Source organism: Telmatherina bonti (genome assembly GCF_933228915.1).
Source record: "Telmatherina bonti genome assembly, chromosome: 14".
In the NCBI taxonomy this organism is placed as follows: domain Eukaryota; kingdom Metazoa; phylum Chordata; class Actinopteri; order Atheriniformes; family Telmatherinidae; genus Telmatherina; species Telmatherina bonti.
Window position 1 is genome coordinate 34,535,504 of NC_136612.1, and position 23,894 is coordinate 34,559,397.

Consider the following 23,894-nt stretch of genomic DNA (forward strand, 5'->3'; position numbering starts at 1 on the left):
ATGAACGGGAACCCGTGCGCCCGCAGACTGGCCCGGCGCTCCCGGTCTGCGCTGCTGGTCGCCGCTCTGGCCGTCCTGCTGGTCCAGACTCTCATCGTGTGGAACTTCAGCAGCCTGGATTCTGGAGGCGGAGACGGGGGCGCCAGGAGCCGGGAGAAGAGAGAGGAGCGAAGCGGGGGGCTCAACAAAGCCGACAAGGAGCCCCCGCGGAAGGGGCTGCAGAAGAAGGGCGACCCGCCGGCGCCGCTGCACGGAAAAGCGGCTGTCCGTCACAGGATGCAGGCGGTGGGTTGGAATGATGTACTGCTGTGTTAATGCATGATTTTACACGCGTGCTTCGAGTGGAAATGTGTCGGGGAGAGGAGCCGCATGGCAGCGGAGGAGATGCTGCTGCTGCGCGGCAGCTGCTGCCTGTTGTTGAGGCATTTCTGCGCGCTGTCGGTAGGCCAGACTTCATTACAAAATCAGCTTATTTATGGTGTTGATGAGCGGCCAGTCTGGCAGGAAAAACACCAGCCTGACTCATGTGTCTGCAGCGTAACATCAGCAGATTAAACCACAGCAAAATGAGACGATAGCTGCAGATTAACAGATTAAAAACGCACGTTTTCCCTCATGATATCCGCATTAATGAGGGAATGGTGCTAATTTCAAACAAATCTGGCGCATGAATTAAACCTCAACATCAATTTTACCCCTCCAATTCTCTTCAAAATGTTCTAAGCTTTGTAATTTAAATGGTTTTCTTGGTTAAACCATAAACAAATCCAGGACAGAAACTGGTCCATGGTGGTGTTGGATTAAATGGGAAAAAATATTTTTACTGTCTTCCATCTTCCACGTTGTCATTCAGTCATGTTTTCCCATCTGTCGCCAGGCTCAGCCGGTCTGTAATCATCACTGTGGTGATCAGGTATGAAAAGATGAAGATTCCTTTGTTTTATGTAAAGAAAACTCCTTTTGATCCAGGTGTTCTTGTGTTGTTCTGACATGAACTTACTGTACGTGAGAGAATGAGGGGAAAGGGTGAGGTGTGTTGCAGGGATCTTCTTGTGTATCCTTTCATTAGAGTTTAGTAGAGACTCTGTGATCTTCCCTCTGTGCGTCCTGACAGTTACAACCATGGAGATTCATGCCGGAGCTTATTATAGGACAAGAGTTTTAGGAGGCGTGAAGAGCACAAAGTTAGAGGTGAATATGGGAAGTGATGGGAAAGGGGAAACTATGGGAGGTTCAGCTCTTTTCAAAGATTCGGTTGTTTTGACTCAGTTCTCTTAAAAGAGTCAGTTCTCAGATGGAGCTTCATTTAGTTTCACACAGAGCTTCTATTTGAGTCTTACTAGGTAAATAATGGTTTGTTAGTTGGTAATCATTGTATTTTCTGTTGTCTTATAAGAACCAGAATTTTTTGCCTTTTTTTTCATTAGAAAATTGTGTTTAAAATTTTAATCAAACTCTTGAACAACTGAACACAGATCCAAATCTAGCAAATAAAGGTCAAATTCTGACCATTATGACACTTTAAATGTATTATTTTCTTCATTTTTCTGGACACATTTCTAATTTTAACCTGGCTTCCAGTTCTCTCTGTGAACCTGGTCTGTTCCACTACACTTCATGTCTACTAAGAGCTCCTTTCTTATTTACATAGTGGTAGTGTATCCCACAAGGCTTCAACGATATATCAACAAAGTTGACAATGAAAATTCATTGACGCAAAATTTCCTTGTCAACGTGCTGCGTTATAAACACCCGTAACGGCTTTGCTAATAAAACGCTGCGCCAGCCAACTTGACGCCATTTACCAACCACGGCTTTTCAGACAGTATAAGAACTCCAAACACCAAGCAAACGACACAAAGCACCACAGGAAGTGCTGGGGGCAGCATTGTCCTACAGCGTCTTTGTTTAAACAATGAAGAAGAAACTGATGGCGGCGCAACCTGTTTCCAAAGTTTGGGGATATTTCACGCTAAAAGTTTCAAACAGGTCAAATGTGTCGTTTGCCATGCAGAGTTGGCGTACCACTGCAGCACGACAGTCATGCATGAGCATCTGGAAGGAAAGCTCCCCGGAGTCATGGTTCCCAGCGTTCCTGATGGCAAAGTTAGCATTAGCGAGTAGCGATGTGCTGCTGTTACCTCTGCCAAAGAGCTTCTGCTTTTTACTGCCGTTTATCTGTTTGTGTTCAAGATAACTCAGAAAGTTCTGGATAGATTTTCATGAAATCTTCAGGAGTTGTTGGAAATGTGAAAAGGAAGAAGTGATTTAATTTTGGTGGTGAGCCGGATCACCGTTTGGATTCAGGAATGTTTTTTCAAAGATTCTGGCCCTTGTTTACCTACAAAAGAGGCTTTTCAAGATGTAAATAATCATTTCAATACAATTCTACGAAAACTATGAGGTTTTTCCTTTTGAGGTAAATTCTGTACAGCTTGAATATGACACTATAGCTAAGTTTGAATGTTTCAAAATAAATTAGTAGTAAGCTGTTAAGCTTAATATTCAACTGGTTCAGGAGTCGTTCTTTTAACTTCCTAAAGGACATTATGTTGTGACTGACTGGGAATCAGGGGGACATTCATATGATGCAGATGGGGAGAGTGGGCTAAAACATACTGGAACCAGTAAAAAGAGTCAACTGGAAGCACAAATGGTGGGCGGGACAGAAATAATCGTGACAAATGGAAAAAATTATCTATAGATTAGTCGACTATTAAAATAATCGTTAGTTGTAGCCCCAGTATCCTAGTCCATAGACAGAGAAGAGTTGATGTGTTTGGTGTCATCATACGACCAATCAGACGAAATGAGCTGCATTACCGGTGCCAGGACATACGGTTCCAGTTCGTGTGAATCCCGGCTGCCAGCTGGTGTTTTTTCCTCGGAAAACAGTGAAAAGTTATTCTGTTTACTTCACTTTTCTCCTTTTTGACTGGAACAAACAAGTCCTGTCTGGCATTGTTCTCATTTTCCTGCTAAAACAACCTTCTGTAGAGATTTACATGGACATCCAAGTCTATCACCATCGCTGTGTCAGAAGCGCTAGTGTGTAATTATGGGATGGATATCTGAACCTTCAGCATTTCTATCCCATCCAGGATGTTTACAATCCAACCACAACATGTAGTGTTTATTCTATATGGTATATCCACAATGATCCATGATGACATCATTATTTGTTACTATCACTACTGTGTTGCTAAGAGACCTCTCCTCGCCACTTCCTGTCAGACTTTCCACCAATCAGACAGCTTAAATTGACAGTAATTTCCAATCAGGAGCAGAAAGTGTCTCAAAGTTTTAGGGTTAAAGTCTTGAAAACGTAAAATAATCTACAATAACAGAATCACTTTTATTTCAGTTATTAATATGAAATAAATGAGAAATCCATGTTTCCAGACGACTCGTTCACTCTCGGCGTTGGACGTATTCATTGGACTAATGTGACATTTTCAGCGGTGTGTTTATTGATCTGAGGTTTGGTGCAAGGGAGAGTGGAGCAACATCAACACTGATTATTGATTAAACATGTTTCTCCGTTTCTCAGGATAATATCAGGTTAAAAAAACCCTAATTCCTTCCTAGGACAGATCATGTGAGTAATCTGATTACTTTATTTGCCAGACAGATAACCTGGGGCGCTCATGGCCGCCTGAAGGTCTGCTGTCATAAACTGCATGTGTGTGGGTGTGTTTATTGGCAGGAAGAAGCGTCCTGTTTCCAATAAACAGCCAGTTGAAGGAGCTCAATAAAAAGTGGAACGCCCCCCCCACATGAACGCTGCATGTGTGGACTTGTGAGGAGCTGTTTGACTGGACAACATGTCCCCTCCTCCGTGTTCAGGGTTGAAACCTGGTCTTAGTTAAATTCCTTCTCACTCTTATTGATTTATTTGAACTACTGATGAACGTACGTGTGCACACATGTAGGTGTGCTACAGAGTTAGCCTAGCAGCTGATTTACATCTGATTGTCCCCAGGAAGGTCGAAGCATACGCAGAACAACGAAGTACGAACGGGAGCAGAGGATTCGGCGTCTCCTGGTCTCAGTAAATTCAGCCTCGGACGACAACAGATCGCACGGTCTCCTTTTCTTCTTCACTACAACTTACATAAAATGCAGAAAATCTGCTTCCTTCTGGTGATCCGGAAGGTTCTAGAAGCTGCTTCAGCAGCAGGAGGTTTAAGTCATGCTTTTCTGGTCCCAGAGGCCTGGACCACACCGAGACCTGGTCTTCTTCCAGCCCGTCTGGTTCTTGCAGTCAGGACGAGGTCTGGACTCTGGACCAGACTGAGACCTGGTCTCCCTGCAGCCCGTCTGGGTCCTGCAGTCAGGACGAGGTCTGGACTCTGACTGGACCACATTGCGACCTGGTCCCCCTCCAGTCTGTCAGGTGAACAAGCGAGACTGAACCAGAACCGACTGCAGGTCCAGATGTCTGTAGACTTTTACTAGACCAGGTCTACATCTTGATCCTGTTGATCTATAAACCAAAGCTGCCTTGAATGATTTCTAGATGCTTAAAGTCGTCCCATTGTGCCCATCAGAGATCCAGATTCACACCTGTCTGGACAGAACATGCGGGACGAGCTGCTTGTGGATCTAAACAACCAGATTCCTGCTCGATGACTAATTTGCATAAATAGTAATAAACCCAGTAAGACAGTAACGCGACCTGACTGTGTAGGTGGAAATGATGGTGTTTTTACTCGCTGCAGGGCAGCTGGTTTGTGCCTGGAAGATGACGTAAGAATTTGATGCTTTAAATAAAATTCAGTCTAAAATCCAGCTGTAGTCAGTGGCTTGACAGCTGAACAGGCCTACTAGGTATTAAACCTCAGAAATTAGCCTAAAATACCCAAAGTAACTGGTCCATCTTCTACCCTTAATAGGAAATTTAATATCATTCATTCTTTAAACTTTTATTTAGAGAAAATAGGACTTTAACATCTTTTGGCATGAAAATCCAGAGAAACCTCTTAATCTCTTCATGATGTTCTGAGGCATTTCTCCACAATTACAAGGGCTGAATCTTACATCCTGATGTCTACAGGAAGCTGAGACGTGAGATTACTACAGACGTGTCAGAATCAACATGTGTGTTACTGTCAGAATAAATTCACCTGGAACACAGCAGAACATGTAATTATATCTCCTTCTAAAAAGAAAACATTACTTTCAGTGGAAACCACAAGATAGCATCTCAGTTCATCTAGGGATGAATAAGTAGTCCGAGGATTGAGCCAAGTATAGAATAGAATAAAACAGAACAAAGTAGAATAGTCCTAGGAATGCAGAAAGTAATTTTAGGAATAAGTAAAGGAAGAAGTTTAAACTGGTTTGGATGCTGAAGCAGGTAGACTCTTAGCAGTTTCTCCCTGTCATGCTGCTATGCTACATGTTAGCATGGCTGCTATGCTACATTTTAGCATGGCTGCTACGCAACGTGTTGCATTGCTGTTATGCTAAATATTAGCACTGCTGCTACACAATCTGTTGCATTGCTGTTCTGCTAAATGTTAGCACTGCTGCGATGCTATATGTTACATTGCTGCTATGCCACATGTTAGCATTGCTTTCATGCTACATGTTAGCATTGCTACTATGCTTCATGTTAGCATTACTGCTACGCTACATGTTGGCATTGCTGCTCTGCTATATGATATATATAATTGCTGCCACGTTACAGATTACTTTGCTGCTATGCTAAATGTTAGCATTGCTTCTAAGCGACATGTTAGCATTGCTGCTATGCAACATGTTACATTGTAGCTGCGCTACATGTTAGCATTGCTGCTTCCTGCAGTTTTCTGTGCAGATCTCGTGGTTAAGCTTAACTCAGCGATGGTCGTCACAAGTATTCATGACATCCGTAAACACACTAAACTAGACACACACACACACACACACACACGCACACACACATCTGTAAACACTCCTCCAGTTGTCTCATTGGTTGTAATCTGAGTACTGCTGGTTTGCTATGAGGTGAAGGTAACAACTGAGGACGATGAGGCTCCTTGATGCTTGTGTTTGTGCTGTGTTTGTGGGGACTCTTAAAAAATGGTCTGAACCCTCAAACTGCTCCTCAAATCTCATCCACACAAGCCTGAAGCTGAATGTGCACCAACATCAGCTCAGCCTGGTCAGATCATCCCAGAGGATCCGTTCAGATCCGGGTTCTCTGGTGGGATTGAGACTTTTAGTCTCATTTGCAACTTTGTTGCAACTCTTTGTTTTTCTGTAACAGATTTATTGGCATGAAAAGGTGAGCTTAAACACTGATTACCCACATTGCCGAGGGGCTTTGAATGCACCTGGAACTGAAACCAGAAGAAACTCCTGACTGAAAACACACCAGAGTTTCTAAAGTTTCTCTTTTTCAGTCTCACATGAAATGTTTGTTGCTTCGTATGAATCTTCATGCCTGATGCAAGAAACTGGACTGTTTTCTCAGACTGGTTTTGGTTCTGGTTGAAACTGGTTTTAAAGTGGTGTCCGGTAGATTTCAGTCTTTGTTTTTATGGCCATCATTTCAAAGTTTGACTGTTTTGACTTAGTTTGATGAGGATTTAGACTCCATTTGGACAGTTATTTTTAATGAGGTATAAGGTTGGTTTAGAGATCCAGACTTTGTGTTTTTGGATAAAATGAGTTTTTATAAATCTGTCTGGAGGTTTTGGCTGTTTGTTCTGCTGTTGGCGGAGTTTCAGTCTAGATCCTCCTGATTGTAAAAAGATTTGTATGTTATAAGAGGGAAGACCACCAACAGACCTGGAACAGCCTTAAAAAACAAGATACGCTGAGACAGAAGTAGAAAACTTTTAGAATGTAACAAAAAAACTAAAACCTAATGTCCAATAACAGAATATTTGTGTGCAGCAGTTTGCTATTTACAACAATAGAATAAAAAACATCCCAGATTAAAGGGATTTGTAAAAACATACACTGGTAGACACGACTAATTTAGTCATATAAGTACAATAAAACTAGTTCAACTAAGGATTTCTCTGTGGAATATAGTTCGTGTGTTATTTATCTCCACCTACTGTTATTAGACGAAGCAGAAAGCTGCTTTATGTCTATTTTCTTTGAAATAATTCTCACTAAATCTGGCATAGATGAGGGTGAAATCCCTGCTGTAATCCCTGCTTGTTTCAGGCAGGTTTCACAGTCACATCCTGACCTTCATGATAGTCCATTTAGCTTACTCTGTGTCCATCTGGCTCTGTTTTCCTTTTGTCTCCCCAGCCTGTCTTCAGCTTTCTGCTTTTGTGTTGCTGGACTCGTTGTCCTGATGAAACTGTCCTGCTGTTGTTTTCTTATCTTCAGTAAGAACCATCAGGGAGACGGAGGATGTGATGACGCCAGCAGTGAGATTCGTTATGTAACATTTTGACAGACTGAATGGTGAAGATGTTTGTTAGACTGAACCATGAAGTCTGTGTTCAGAAGGATAGACCATAACAATACTTATACCAATATCAATACATCTTGCCCCTTACTGAAACACCACCTGCTCCAGATGTTTCTGGGACATTTACATGTTATTGTAACGTCTTTATGTGATACACATGTAAGCAACTGGATGCAAATCACGTGGTTCACATGCAAATAGCATGTAATTCCCATGTAAATCAGATGTGTCACATGTAATTATGAAAAACCAAATGTGAAAAACCACATTTAATTTCCATGTGATCACATGAAAATGTTCCAATAAACCACATGTTTTTTTTCTGTAAGGGACCCTTAAAGTAAAATCCAGATTGTACAGTTGTGCATTAATAATTATATTAAAAGGCAATATGGAATAAAACAAAATTTAAGAATATGAATACTAGAAATAAATTCTTTTAAGACAGTAAAATAATAAACTGATAAGTAAATTAAACAAAAAATAGATTAAATATATTAATTTGTAGTTAATTTATTTAAGATTATTCACATTTATTAAATGGGAAATAAAAATGAGATGTAAAAGTGATATAATAAATATAATAACATTATGCTCGATAACCTGCAATAAATGAGTAAAATGTTCAAATAAATCTTCGTCATCATTAACAGAAGCAGCATCATCATCATGACATCTGATTGGCTGCCATGATCATGTGACACAAGAAAAAAAACACTTTTTTGGCTTCACACGATTTTATTTCATTAAACTCTCAGAAGTGAGAACAAAAACATGTTTTGTATCAGTAGAGCTGTATCTCCAGACTTAAAGTATTAAATGCAGTATTTTTACGAGCTGATATCGTGGTATTGACCGCAGTATCAATGGGCTGATCCTTAACTGAGATCTGACGGTTAAAACTCCTCAGGTACCACACCTTTTCCCGGAGGTGGGTTCACGTCGCCAAAGGAGGCTGAAAGCAAACAAACCTCCCCAGGAGTTTTCGTAAAGCGCGATGAATGAAGCCCTTATTTCTGTAAATGCACGTGTGTTTTTCTCTCATGTTGCTTGTAACATTTTTTCTGGCTTCTGCCAGAAGACGACAACCTCTCCTCTCTCTCTCTGTTAGCTTATCCGATCATTTACGTCCCGTAAACACACTTAGTTCCTCTCAGCAGGTCGGTTTATTTACAAGGCTCACTTACAAACAACAGGAATGGTGAACAAACTGATTCACATGAATGTTTACTCTCTTCCTCTGAACTCATTTTAAAAGCGGTTTCACTTTGACTTTCTGGATAACTGGTGGGTTGTGGACTGTGTGTGGCGGTGTACTGGTTTCTTTTATACAGTAAACCCTGTATAAATGGGCCTCGTTCATCAATTTCTTCTTCATATTTCTCATCTTAGATTGGTGAAACCATTTGCTGGTAAACACTTGAAAATACCATAAAAAGGTGTCCATAAAGCTGACAAGACTGAACTATGGCGTGCAGAGAGACGGATGTCTCTCTAAAACTAATCATTATGATAAAAAGACATGGTTGTAGTAAATCTTGATAATTAAATACATTCAGGTGGATCCGGAGTCTCAGGTAATTTGGACATTAATGGAGTGAAACCAATCTGGTGCGTTCAGTCTACAGCACCGATAGGTTTAGCAAAGATATGCAATGGAATAAAGTCCTGTCTTGAAGTAAAGTAGTTGTTGAATGAATAAAATAAATAGTTTAATTTTCCCCTGAGTGTAATCACAATGTTGGGACAACATCTGCAAAATTTAGGCTTTTTAATTAAAATAAAATGTTTGGTACAGACTAAAACATGACTTTGTTTAAACATGTCTGAACTCACTTCATCTAAGTTCTACGGGTTAGAAAGAAAAAATCCAAGATACAAACGGCAATCTTAGCTGAAATTTTGGAAGAGGGACTTGAGAAAAAACTGTTTGTTAGTGATGCCGAAGTTGTTTTAGGAGGACCTTTTTCACTGCTACACCAAGGCCTGTCGCAATAGGTCAATTAATCACATAAGAAAAAATGTGCACAATAAGTTCTGTCTCGCTCACTGAGAGCGAGCGCTGCATTTGTTTTAAGACAGTATTAACTAAACACAGTTAACGCAACAAGTTTTCATCTGCACTTAAAACACAATCATCTGCAGTTTTACCAGCTGGGAAAAAAAGACCCGAACAAACTGCAATTTCACAACTTTACAATGACATGAAAAATGACATGCTGACCGCGAAGACATTAAATGTTACCATTCCACCTCTGGTCGAGTCCAAATGATGTCCATTTATATGAGCTTTACCATAGACTGTCACTGTGCTACATCATGTTTAGAGACCATATGTTTCAGAAAACCACGTTGCCAAACCCCCAGGAGAAATCCTGATCTGTTTCAGCAGACTGGGGACTGGATGAGTCTATTCTGCACATCAAGCTAAATGTTCTGTAGAAATTAAAGGATGTTAATTTTTGAAAGGGTGAACTTTCATTATTATGGCATTATTATTTTAATTGAAAATGGTCTTAAAATGGCAACAATAATTGCTTTGCACAATATTAATAATCACCTATCGCAATCATTTTTGAGACAATTAATTGCATGGCAAAATTTGTTATCGTGACAGGCTTAGTTATACCACTAAATTTGCAACAGAGCAGCTGTTTCGGGAGGACTTTTTTCACTGCTGCGCCACTAAACCCGCAGCACAGCGGTTTCATTTGTGTAAGGGGAGGAAATGTTCAGAAAGTGAAGCTATAGCGGATGTTAAAGTAACAGATTTATGACTGAGCTTTTTGTCACTGCTGGGTGACAGAGGACAAACAATGGAGCCGTCCTCTTAGGCATTAGCATAAGCAATGCTAATGTTAGCATGAGCAATGCTAACGTTAGCATCAGCAGTGGGACACAACTCAGCGGTCCAGCCAGTATGTTTGAGTCACAACTAGCGTGTCTTTCAATGAGTTTGCCCTGAAATCAGCAGCAGTCCCATGAACAGGAGGTTGTGTATCCGTCACACCTCCATGTCCGTCTCTGCCTGAGAGGACGCCTCCATTGTTTGTCCTCTGTCGCCTTTATGATGGCGCCGCAGGAGGTCTGAAGGCAGAAAGACGGCTTCAATAAGAACCTGCTGGGGAGGAGACTGGAACAAGAAGCCTGCAGGACAGCGGTGACTCAGTCTGAGTGTGCATGAAGAATGGTGTCTTTGTAGGTGAGCGCTGGTATTTTAGCTGTGGCCCGTCTCCATGGAATGCACGGCCTTCTGGGAAAAAACGCACAGCTTTTCTCTGTTCAGAGATCAGTGAAGGAGAGAGGAACCGGTGGGAAATGAAAGCCAGACTTTCCGCAGAACTTCACGCCTTCAGCACCAAATCAGGTGTTAAACGTCTCATCATCAGACATGTTTCGGATTCAGATGCTGTCATCCAGTCCTCTGTCCTACTGGGAGACAGAGACAGTAGTTATACAAGGTATTGATCTTTAGAAAGTTTTTTTTATTGGTTTATCCATCCATTGCTCTCCTATAGAACAGGACAGTTCCCATTGGCCAGATTGTGGCCAGTAATGGTAGGTGGATTGATCCAAACACAGATAGTATCGATATCAACTCTGGTATCTCCATTGATCGATACTTACGTGATAACATTGATACTCTAATGTAAGGCTTGAAAATGGTAGGTTCAGATTTTTAACTGCTTGACATCTGTTGTCGCATTTGCTACAAATACTTTCAGCATTTCTTTTTTTTACTTTTATGTATTTTTTATGAAATGAATATGATTAGTATAGGTGTTAAACTGATAACACCAGTAGTAATTATGTGTCTAGGCACCTGCTGATAAAATTTCTAAATGTAAGGCTGATAAAACAGTCAAAACCGTCGGAGATACAGTGATAAAGGTTTTTTGTGGATCCGGTTTACCTCAGTGACAAAACCAGTTTCTCTCACCATGATGACCAAATTTAAATTTTTAAAAGTGATACAACTTAGTTGTTTATGTGTTTAGAAATTAACAAGTTAATTCTACAAATAAATCTCTTTTCATTAAGGTTTTTATTTTGACAGCGCTTTAAACTGTCAGTATCAATGTCAGTATTGATATTGATAATACTAACCCTTAATTTACTTGGTATCAGAACGATACAGGTATATTTTGTGTCCCAACTTTTAGCATCTTTTAGTACTGGGTTTGGCCACCTTTCCCTCCAGAACTACCTGAATTTATAGTGTCATAAATTTAACAAGGTGGAAAGATTCCTCAGGAATTTTGCTCCATGTTCACATGAAGCATAACACAGTTGCTGCACATCACCATGAGAATCTCCCGTTCCACCTCATCATGATGAGAATCTCCTGTTCCACCACATCATGATGAGAATCTCCCGTTCCACCTCATCATGAGAATCTCCCGTTCCACCTCATCATGATGAGAATCTCCCGTTCCACCTCATCATGAGAATCTCCCGTTCCACCTCATCACCATGAGAATCTCCCGTTCCACCTCATCATGATGAGAATCTCCCGTTCCACCTCATCACCATGAGAATCTCCCGTTCCACCTCATCACCATGAGAATCTCCCATTCCACCTCATCACCATGAGAATCTCCCGTTCCACCACATCAAGATGAGAATCTCCCGTTCCACCTCACCATGAGAATCTCCCGTTCCACCTCATCACCATGAGAATCTCCCATTCCACCTCATCACCATGAGAATCTCCCGTTCCACCACATCACCATGAGAATCTCCCGTTCCACCTCATCACCATGAGAATCTCCCGTTCCACCACATCAAGATGAGAATCTCCCGTTCCACCTCATCATGATGAGAATCTCCCGTTCCACCTCATCACCATGAGAATCTCCCGTTCCACCTCATCACCATGAGAATCTCCCGTTCCACCTCATCATGATGAGAATCTCCCGTTCCACCTCATCACCATGAGAATCTCCCGTTCCACCTCATCACCATGAGAATCTCCCGTTCCACCTCATCATGATGAGAATCTCCCGTTCCACCTCATCACCATGAGAATCTCCCGTTCCACCTCATCACCATGAGAATCTCCCGTTCCACCTCATCATGATGAGAATCTCCCGTTCCACCTCATCACCATGAGAATCTCCCGTTCCACCTCATCATGATGAGAATCTCCCGTTCCACCACATCATGATGAGAATCTCCCGTTCCACCTCATCATGAGAATCTCCCGTTCCACCTCATCATGATGAGAATCTCCCATTCCACCACATCACGATGAGAATCTCCCTTTCCACCACATCACGATGAGAATCTCCCGTTCCACCACATCACGATGAGAATCTCCCGTTCCACCTCATCACCATGAGAATCTCCCGTTCCACCTCATCATGATGAGAATCTCCCGTTCCACCACATCATGAGAATCTCCCGTTCCACTTCATCATGATGAGAATCTCCCATTCCACCACATCATGAGAATCTCCCGTTCCACCTCATCATGATGAGAATCTCCCATTCCACCACATCACGATGAGAATCTCCCGTTCCACCACATCACCATGAGAATCTCCCGTTCCACCACATCACCATGAGAATCTCCCGTTCCACCTCATCACCATGAGAATCTCCCGTTCCACCACATCATGATGAGACCCTCCCGTTCGACCTAATCACCATGAGAATCTCCCATTCCACCTCATCATGATGAGAATCTCCCGTTCCACCTCATCACCATGAGAATCTCCCGTTCCACCTCATCACCATGAGAATCTCCCGTTCCACCACATCAAGATGAGAATCTCCCGTTCCACCTGATCATGATGAGAATCTCCCGTTCCACCTCATCATGATGAGAATCTCCCGTTCCACCACATCAAGATGAGAATCTCCCGTTCCACCTCATCACCATGAGAATCTCCCATTCCACCACATCAAGATGAGAATCTCCCGTTCCACCTCATCACCATGAGAATCTCCCGTTCCACCACATCAAGATGAGAATCTCCCGTTCCACCTCATCACCATGAGAATCTCCCGTTCCACCTCATCACCATGAGAATCTCCCGTTCCACCACATCAAGATGAGAATCTCCCGTTCCACCTGATCATGATGAGAATCTCCCGTTCCACCTCATCATGATGAGAATCTCCCGTTCCACCACATCAAGATGAGAATCTCCCGTTCCACCTCATCACCATGAGAATCTCCCATTCCACCACATCAAGATGAGAATCTCCCGTTCCACCTCATCACCATGAGAATCTCCCGTTCCACCACATCACCATGAGAATCTCCCGTTCCACCACATCACGATGAGAATCTCCCGTTCCACCTCATCACCATGAGAATCTCCCGTTCCACCTCATCACCATGAGAATCTCCCGTTCCACCACATCAAGATGAGAATCTCCCGTTCCACCACATCACCATGAGAACCTCCCGTTCCACCACATCAAGATGAGAACCTCCCGTTCCACCACATCAAGATGAGAATCTCCCGTTCCACCTCATCACCATGAGAATCTCCCATTCCACCACATCAAGATGAGAATCTCCCGTTCCACCTCATCACCATGAGAATCTCCCGTTCCACCACATCAAGATGATAATCTCCCGTTCCACCTGATCATGATGAGAATCTCCCGTTCCACCTCATCATGATGAGAATCTCCCGTTCCACCACATCAAAATGAGAATCTCCCGTTCCACCTCATCACCATGAGAATCTCCCGTTCCATCTCATCATGATGAGAATCTCCCGTCCCATCTCATCATGATGAGAATCTCCCGTTCCACCTCATCATGATGAGAATCTCCCGTTCCATCTCATCATGATGAGAATCTCCCGTTCCACCTCATCACCATGAGAATCTCCCGTTCCACCACATCAAGATGAGAATCTCCCGTTCCACCTCATCAAGATGAGAATCTCCCGTTCCACCTCATCACCATGAGAATCTCCCGTTCCACCTCATCAAGATGAGAATCTCCCGTTCCACCTCATCACCATGAGAATCTCCCGTTCCACCTCATCACCATGAGAATCTCCCGTTCCACCTCATCACCATGAGAATCTCCCGTTCCACCACATCACCATGAGAATCTCCCGTTCCACCACATCATGATGAGAACTTCCCGTTCTCCATGTTGTCATGATTTTTCCAGCAGATTCTGATCCTACCATGTGAATGTGGAGCTGAAATGGAGACTCATCAGACCAGCAATGTTTCTCCATCTTCTATTGTCTACTTGGACTTCAGCACCTCTGCGTGTGATTGGCTGGTTGGATGTCAGTGTTTTTTCTTCATCATGTTTGGTTCTTTTCTGAGCATCTTTGGCTCTTTTTGAACGTTTGTCTGGGTTGTTTCATGTGCTGACATTGCCTCATTCTGTTTGTGGTTCTGTCTTCACGCTCTTTTGTCTTGCTGGCTTTTGTTAACAGAAGTTCCCAGCCTGTTTCTGCGGCGGCAGCGTTTCACATGGAAATGTGTGTGTAGTGTGACGGAGAAGCAGCTTTCTCAGCTCAGACATTCAGCGTTTAACGCTCCAGAAGAACAAACCTTCACTGTGTTAACTCGTGTGTGAGCTGTTCGTCTCTTTCTGTTACGTTCACAGAGATGGCAGCACACACTCACATTCCTCCAAGCTGATATTCCAGATGAGATAATAACAGGTTGTCTGTGGAGCAGGTGGCACAGCTGATATTACTGCTTTCTGTGTGTGTGTGTGTGTGTGGGGGGGGGGGGGGGGTGTTGACGATGTATAAACACAGAAACACATTGTTTATCTCTGGAAACGACAGAAATGGGGCGATATGTGGGATTAGAATACCTATTGAGGTCATGTGGCTTTAGTGCAGACACACACACTCACACACACACACACACACACACACACACACACACACATGCTCTGATAGGGGCCTATAACAAACGAGGGCCCCTGGCTCTTCATCCAAAGAGGAAGACTCACAATGGACAATTTAAATAATTTATGCATATGCTGCTAGCGCATGCTCGTAACGACCCAAGCGGGTCAGAAAGCCTGGATGTGCATGGAAATGGTCTTTAGCTGGAAAAGGAGAGAGTCGCGTGTTTGACAGTTTTCATCAGTTTCCTGTGAAGAAACGGCATCTATCCACCGAGTTCAGTACATAAACTGCAGGTCCCAGAACCCCGTCAAACCAGCAGGAAGATGTCCAGTCTGTCGCTGTGTTTGGCTTTGACGCTTTTCGTCTGTACGAGTCGCCATCGGACGTTTCATAAGCAGAACACGATGAATAAATCTGTATTTGTATATAAATATGTGTATCCTGGAGAATTGTTTTAATTCTGACTTTCAAACAGATGATGATTTTTCTTCCTCCCTCTCAGGATGGGTACCACTCCCACCGGCCCAAAGAGAAACTCCATCCAGACAGCAACAATAACGAGAACTCGGTCCCTAAAGACTTCGACTCCATCGACAGCAACAGCAACCTGGGAGCGCAGTCCCAGCGCCAGCGACTCCCCGCCGCAAACGCCAAACGCAAGCCGGACAAAGCCCCGAGCATGCTGGGAAACGACATCCTCAAACACCTGCCCGCCCAACCCAGAGGCCACAGTTACAACCGCACCCACCTCCGCAAGGCCCACCCCCAGCTGCCCACCCTCCCCGCACCTGCCCAGGGGTCCAATCAGGATCCTCAGTTCTACCAGACAAAGAGGCCGCCCTCGCCTCAGCTGCCCGCTGGCCCGGAGCCGAGGAAGGAGCAGCCGCAGTGTGAGATCAGCGGGAAGGAGGCCATCTCAGCTCTGTCCCGAGCCAAGAGCCGGGAATGCCGGCAGCAGATCGTGGAGGTGTACTGCAAGCACAAAGACAAGACGCTGATGCCTGACAAGGTTCCTCGTTTCTGCCCCATAGAAGGTGAGATGAGCCGGTTCAACCGCTCCCGAAAAGCCACTCAAAACAAGTTAATTTCCTTGTAATTCACTCTGGATTTTATTAGAAGATCTTTTTTAACAGAGATAAATTATAAACCAAACGGATTTGGATGCAATATTAGTCTTCTCCCAAAACTGCTGTAAAACGTTTCAAATTGATATTTTTCCACCTATTTTGCACTCAAATCACTCAATCAATTTTCCTCCAACTAAAAATGAGCAAATATAAAATTATTCAAATTATTAACCCTTTATAGGCCTGTTTGGTGGCATAATGTCACTGTTTTATGTCAATACTATATAATATGTATGTATATGTACATATGGACTGGATATGTATGGACTGGCGAGCTGTCCAGGGTGTACCCTGCCTTTCGCCCAAAGACTGCTGGATAGGCTCCAGCTTCCCTGCGACCCTGATTTGGATTAGGCAGTTAGGATAATGAATTAATGAATGAATGAATATAATATTATTTTTTATATATGTATATGTGTATATGTATATATGTATGTGTGTATATATATGTGTATATGTATATATGTATGTGTGTATATATATGTGTATATGTATATATATATGTATATGTATATATATGTATATGTGTATATGTATATATATATGTATATGTGTATATGTATATATGTATGTATATGTGTATATGTATATATGTATGTATATGTATATATGTATATGTATATATGTGTATATGTGTATATGTATATGTATGTGTATATATATATATATATATATATGTATATGTGTATATATATGTAAATGTGTATGTGTGTATGTGTATATGTATGTGTATATGTATGTGTATATGTATATATATATGTGTATATGTATATGTGTATATGTATATATGTATATGTGTATATGTATATATGTATATGTGTATATATATATATATATATATATGTATATGTGTGTATATATATATATATATATATATATATATATATATATATATATATATATATATATATATATATATACACACAAACGCAAGCCGGACAAACAAAGGAACAAACAGCGAGGAGCCGTGCATGCAACTGTTATATAATGCACAACGTGGAGTCTAGAACACACTAGAATGTTCCTCCGCAAAGTGCATTTTTTGCATTTAACACACGAATCTGAGTTGTTTCCTGTTGTTCCCACACAGTAAACATTTTATTTCTTTTTTCAAAACCTGCTAAATATGCTAAAGTACAGGAACTATTTAATGTTGGCTTCTATGTAGTTTTCATGCTAAACTGATGTCAAGCTACAGCATGTTTCTCTCATTCACATGTCAAAAGGAACTGATCTGAATCAGTCGATTAATGCATTGCTACGGTGACGCCTCTAATGTCTAAGTACTATTACAGCGATTTAACTCGCCAAACTAAGAAAATATTGCAGCCAGTTAGCATTAGAATTGTCACTGACCGTGGTATAAATATATATAACTATGACATTATGTAATAACTGGGACTTAAAGGGTTACAATTAGAATAAAGCAAATTGTTTAATCTTTTTTTGTGCATTTACAACACATATATAAAAAAAAAAAGGAAATTAAGTAATTTTTGTTTGTGACTTTATGACATTTTATTGGCATATAAAGCTTTTAATAATATGAATAATTACATGTTGGTGATTTGGATTAAAACTGAAGATTTTAGGGATAAAACAAGTTTTTATAGCAGTTTTTTGTCCTCTAAGGGCCTGAAAAGGCAACCATTGAGGGTTAAACTGCTAAATCAGGACCTGTGGGAAAATTAAGGGATGACAGACGGAAAGACGGGAAGATTTGTGAAGCTGCAGCTTCAGAGTGGCAGATTGTAGTTTTCTTTCTTCTAAATTTACCCTCTGAGGGACATTTTTAGCAGAGTGCGCTCTAGAAGGAAAGAGGCATCCCTGTGGTCACCGGCTGTAATTTCAGGGATGTTCAGCATGAATGGACGAGCGAGGATGCTGCTTTCCAGAGTAATTACCCCTTCTTTAAAGCAGCCGTTTGTAGGCCTTTTCTGGAAAGGCTGACTAATGACTTAACTGTGCTCGCGCAGCCACCCAGGCCCACTTGAGGTTTAATTTATATGATTACAGGCTGCTTTGATGATACAGTAGTCATTACGGTTTGTCTCCAGGAGAAGCAGTTTGATGTTTCGGTGCACATCCCTGGGCGTGCACAGCGCACATCGCTCCCTCTCTGCTCAGCTGAGACGCCTGATTACAGTTATTTCTCCTCCAACTTCAATCCCAGCATGCCCCACAGCCCGGGGAGGTCACTAATTAGCTGAGCAGGCCTCCACCAGCGCCATCTTTAGCGCGGTGATGGCGAAGCGTCGCGAGGCTCGTGTGCTCGCTGCATGAGGCAGATGGAAGTTAAACGCCTGCAGATGTACGGGTCACCCCCCCTCACGTCAGCCTTCAGTTAATCCATGTGGATGATCTGTTCCGATCACCAGAACGGACAGATTTCCATGTTCGTGTTGATGTCTGATTCATGACATCGCTCTTGTTGGAACACGTATGAAAGTCAGAATAAAACTGTTAATTCGTCTGCAGGGTCTCTGCTTCACTAATTAATGAACATTTCTTACATTTTGTCCTGAATCTTCAGAGATTTAGTGAGCAGGTCCCTCATTGATCATATTAAATGCCACTGTAGGATGTGGAATTGATCACGTAGTTTTACATCAGAACAGCTCTGAGCTGCCTGATCTTGTTATATGCAGTAAAATCGCAGGACAACCTTTATACCATCTACTGGACACCATGGAAACGTGTGGAAACATCTTACTGGCGTGATGCAAAACAAATTTCAAACTCAACCTGAAGATAAAAATGTAATGTTTCGCATCGTGACATCTCTTATCATATAATTTATCGCACTTTATTGTGTTGTATCATGTAGTGCCATGTCATACCATGTCGTATGATGTGGTACCATGCAGCCTCATGTCGTATCACGTCGTATCACGTTGTATCACGTCGTACCATGTCATACCACGTCGTATCACGTCGTATCACGTCGTATCACGTCGTATCACGTCGTACCACGTCGTACCACGTCGTACCACGTCGTACCACGTCGTATCACGTCGTATCACGTCGTATCACGTCGTATCACGTCGTACCACGTCGTACCACGTCGTACCACGTCGTACCACGTCGTATCACGTCGTACCACGTCGTACCACGTCGTACCATGTCGTATTATGTGGTGCCATTAGGGCTGGGCGATATGACTTTTTAGTAATATTCCAATATTTTTATGGCATGTCACGATATACGATATATATCTCGATATTTACCTTAGCCTTGAATGAATGCTTTGGTGCATACAATCACATCAGTAAGATGATTTTGTGTCTCCATTAAAACATAAATTGTTCATACTGCATTAAGATATGCTGATTTTAAACATTTATGCCAAAAGGATGAAATTGTAACGAAGCAAACTGATCAAAACGGTATTTATTGAACAGTTAAAGCAGTGGCAGAAACATGTCATTTTAAAACAAAATAAAGTGCCTTTGCATGATGTAATAAATGCAACGTATGAAAATAGGTGCTCTGGGGGGGACTTTTCAAATGATGAACTATTATAAGGCTTTGCTTTATGGATACGATTTTGAGTTGTCGTGTATGTTTTTTTAATCGCAGAGTTTAGCGTAGAAATCAGTCTTATAATCCAGGCAGAATGTCCTCGTATCGTCTCCAATAAACGGCTTCAGCCAGCTTTTAATTCAGGGTTTGATTCCCACTGCTTTCTGTACTTTCTAGAGACATGACGAGCTAGATAAATATGCTTGTGTCACACACACAGTGGATGAGGTGAGTAAGGGACAGAGGTTGTGAATGTAATCAAATAGAATTAATTATTTTTGCGTGACGTGAAAAACTTTGTAATTTACGTCCCACTCTGTAATCCAGAGCGGGATCAGTGGCGGATTTGGCTGTTCATTGTGACTGTAGGTGGAGTCGTGCAGGTGTCCTCTCTGCTCCTCTGACTGGCTGCAGCTGCAGCCGGAGCGACTGAGTGCTTTAGGACGGGGAGAGACTCTCCTTCTGACAATAACTTTACAATATGCGCTTTAAAGTCAGTCGCCAAAACACCAGGAAAGTCTCCAATAACTCCAGTAAAAGTTGCTAGATTTGTCGCTTTTCACAAGAAGTCGCCAAATTTAGCGAAAAAGTCACCAAGTTGGCAACAGTGGCTCCACGCTGCCTCTCATGACGTAGCACGTAGCTCACGTTATGTACGTAACAAGGTGCGCTTGCTTTAACTCTCTGTGCAAAGCGGTGCAGAGAGTCGAGGAGGAGGGAGGAAACCCCGCCCACAGCTAAAAACAACAGGATACTCGAATATGACGAATATAGACATTTTCTATATCGCACAGAGGACTAGCCACGATATCTCGAGTATATTCGATATATCGCCCAGCCCTAGGTGCCATGCTGCTTTTTCTTGTCATATCATGTGGTCCCATGTTGCATCGTGTTGTTTTGTGTCGTATCATGTTGTGGATGTTTAGTTTTATTGGTTTAAAAACTTCAGGTGAGGGCTGATCATTGATCGAAGTGATCAGAACATATTTAAACTGTGTTCATCATTAGACCGATAATCTGATCGGTGAGATGACGTCTGATCAGATGCGCTTCCCAAAAGATCCTGAAATCCCGTTCCTGGATGGAATTCATCAGGAACTCCTGCAGGGACTGAAATCCAGTTCTAGACACATCCAGATGTTTTCTCTGGTAGTTTTTTTAGCTGAGATGTTTCTGTAATGTAAATAAAAATCTGTTTTTCTCAACAAAATGACATTGATGCAACATTTTTACGCAGCCTTGTAACTTCTGTTATCTGACCTCTGTGGGGGGGGTTGTGGAGTTTGCATGTTCTGCCTGTGTTTACTTCTCCAGGAACTCTACGTTTCTTTCCCAGTCCACACCGCCATGTGTGTTGGGCTAACTGGTGATTTTAACTGGACTGTTAGCTCTCATGTATGGGAAAAAAAGTATAAAAAACATTTTAAAGTCACGTTCATGTTTTCTGTCCTCGAGCTCGTAGAGATACCGACAAACAAAATCTGCAAAAAAACGTTTTTTTAATGATTATTTTCAGGGTTCAGATCATCTAAAAGTGATTAATAAAAGTTCTTTTGACAGAATAATTATCATGTTTCTGTAGCAAAATAAATAAAAAATGCTTAAAAGCTGAATTTTCCTCCTGAACTTAAAAGCATCATGACTGCGGTGATGTTAACGTCAGACTGAACCGGCTGATCTCCTCTCTGTCCAGGTAAAGCCAACGTAAATGCACAGTGGGACGATGGCGCCGCCTCTGACGCCGCTTCGCCCGTACGCATCGCCTTCGTCCTGGTCGTCCACGGACGAGCTGCACGGCAGTTCCAGCGGCTCTTCAAAGCCATCTACCACACCTCGCACTACTACTACATCCACGTAGACCAGGTGGGACGCTGCTCAAGCTCCATTCATCAGTTTGAGCAGCTGCTAATCTTAACCTGGTTCCTCTCGCCCTCTCAGAGGTCCGACTACCTCCACAGAGAGGTGCTGTTTCTGGCCGACAAATATCCCAACGTGCGTGTTACTCCCTGGAGGATGGCCACCATCTGGGGCGGAGCCAGCCTCCTGACCATGTACCTGCGCAGCATGGAGGACCTCCTGAAAATGGCCGACTGGTCATGGGACTTCTTCATCAACCTCAGCGCTGCCGACTACCCCATCAGGTGGGAGAGGTCTCTCTGTTCTGACTGTGTGTACGGTGCATCAACATGTTGCAGGATGTAAATTACTTCCTGATTGATTGATTTTCATTGCACCTGCAGCTGCTATTGGTTTGCTTGAGTTGAAGTTTTTTCTCTTAAATAATTTAGTTTTTCCTTTAACAAAGATTCAGATCAACTTGAATCAGAATCTTACTGCTGAGTACTTGAATCAAAGCGAGTTGCGGCCACTCTGCCTGGGTTTATTTGATTTCTGCCTGGTTCCTCTCCTCTGTAAAGCTTGTGAAAGGTTTCTCCTCTGGCAGCAGGTGTGGTGTGTAAACAGAAACGTGATCCAGGTAAAGCAGCGTTGTGAGGCTGCAGCTGAAACACACAACCAGGCTACAAACAGCCAGTCAGATACAGATTCTGATGTTGGCTTCGAAAGCAGGAAATTGGAGTTCAATGAAGGTTATTAAAGCACTGCTGATGTCACCGTTTGGCTCCTGCGCTCTGATTTAACCTCTGTTCTAGACATGGTTCCCTGAAGTCCTGAACCGGAGTGAAGCATCTTTACGAGGACCAATCAGAGAACATGATCATCCTTTTCTTCTGTTAATTATTTCATCCCAGTGGGGTTCCTCACGAGGACACGCAGCGATCTGTCCTCCCATCAGAGTGACAGGTTGAACACGCTTCCAGCTAAAATCCATAACGCGGCTGCAGCAGTAGCTCCACAGCATCCGTCAATAGCTGGAAGGTTACCGGGGTTCATGCTGCGGGAGTCGATGGAGCGGCTTGTGATATTGTGACCTTCTGTGGACTAAAATAAACTCTTAGTTACGGGAGAAGGAAAAGTTGGATTTTAGCTGTGAGCTGGTGTGTTTCAGACGGAGACTGGCAAGTTTATGTCTACGTCACATTTCATAAAACATTCAGAGCATTACAGATGGACGCATTAAAGACAACTGATTGCAAAAATCACAGACACTCGGGCCTGGACTTGCTGACCTGAGTCTTCGGATATAGGAGCGCTGCTTGATATATGTTCTCCAAACATATCATGGATGAAAAATGGAGAATTTCTGAGAATCATCATTAAAACATAAACATATGTTGAATGGAGAGAGACAATTTTTATTCAAACAAAACAAAATAATATAAATTAAATAAAATTTTCGAAACAATAAAATATCTTAAATAAATAAAATTGTTAAAATAATTAAAACATCAAAATAAAATCATTGAAATAATATGGTTAACTAAATGTTTAAAATAAAATAATTTAATTAACAAAATAAAATTATTTTAATAAAATTATCAAAATGAAATAAAATCAAAATATGTTAAAATATTAAATTCATTAAAATAAAAAATTTTTAAATAAAAAATTAAAATAATTGAAGTAAAAATCAATATAATTAAATAAAATAATATAATTGAAAAAATCAAATATGTTAAATTAATTCAATAATTAAAATTAATAAAATAAAAATATATCAAATAAAATAAAATCACAGTGCACTACATTGGTGCAGCTCATTGACCTTCCTGTCACTGACTATGTAAAGTTAGAACTATTTATGTTTGCCATTTCCTGCTAATCATCCTGGTAGTTGCTTGGTTGTTTTGTATAAAACAATCAACATCAGTAAAGCGTTTGGCGGCAGAGCAGCTGAGAGGCAGAGGAAGAGGTGACGCAGCAGCAGGCTCACTCGTTGGCTTTCTCCGTGTTCCGTTTATGTGGCTGTAAAACGATCCTGGTAACGTTGGTTTGTAGCGAAGCTGAAGCAGCAGGCGTTCAGAGTTCCGACGTTCATCCATATCACAGTAAAGATAACACAAGAAGTCACATCAG

The 23,894-nt window shown here is 42.0% G+C and overlaps 1 protein-coding gene across 1 annotated transcript in view; it reads left to right on the forward strand.

The window, feature by feature from the left end:
• The window catches only part of LOC306765661 (xylosyltransferase 1-like), a gene marked incomplete at both ends in the record, with an annotated part of 42,462 nt that continues 18,568 nt past the window's right edge, over positions 1–23,894 (forward strand). Inside the window, 4 exons of the mRNA XM_079253145.1 lie at positions 1–285; positions 15,770–16,301; positions 21,613–21,782; positions 21,858–22,060. Coding sequence (XP_079109271.1) covers positions 1–285; positions 15,770–16,301; positions 21,613–21,782; positions 21,858–22,060 — 1,190 coding nt within the window. The remainder of the gene's footprint in view (positions 286–15,769; positions 16,302–21,612; positions 21,783–21,857; positions 22,061–23,894) is intronic.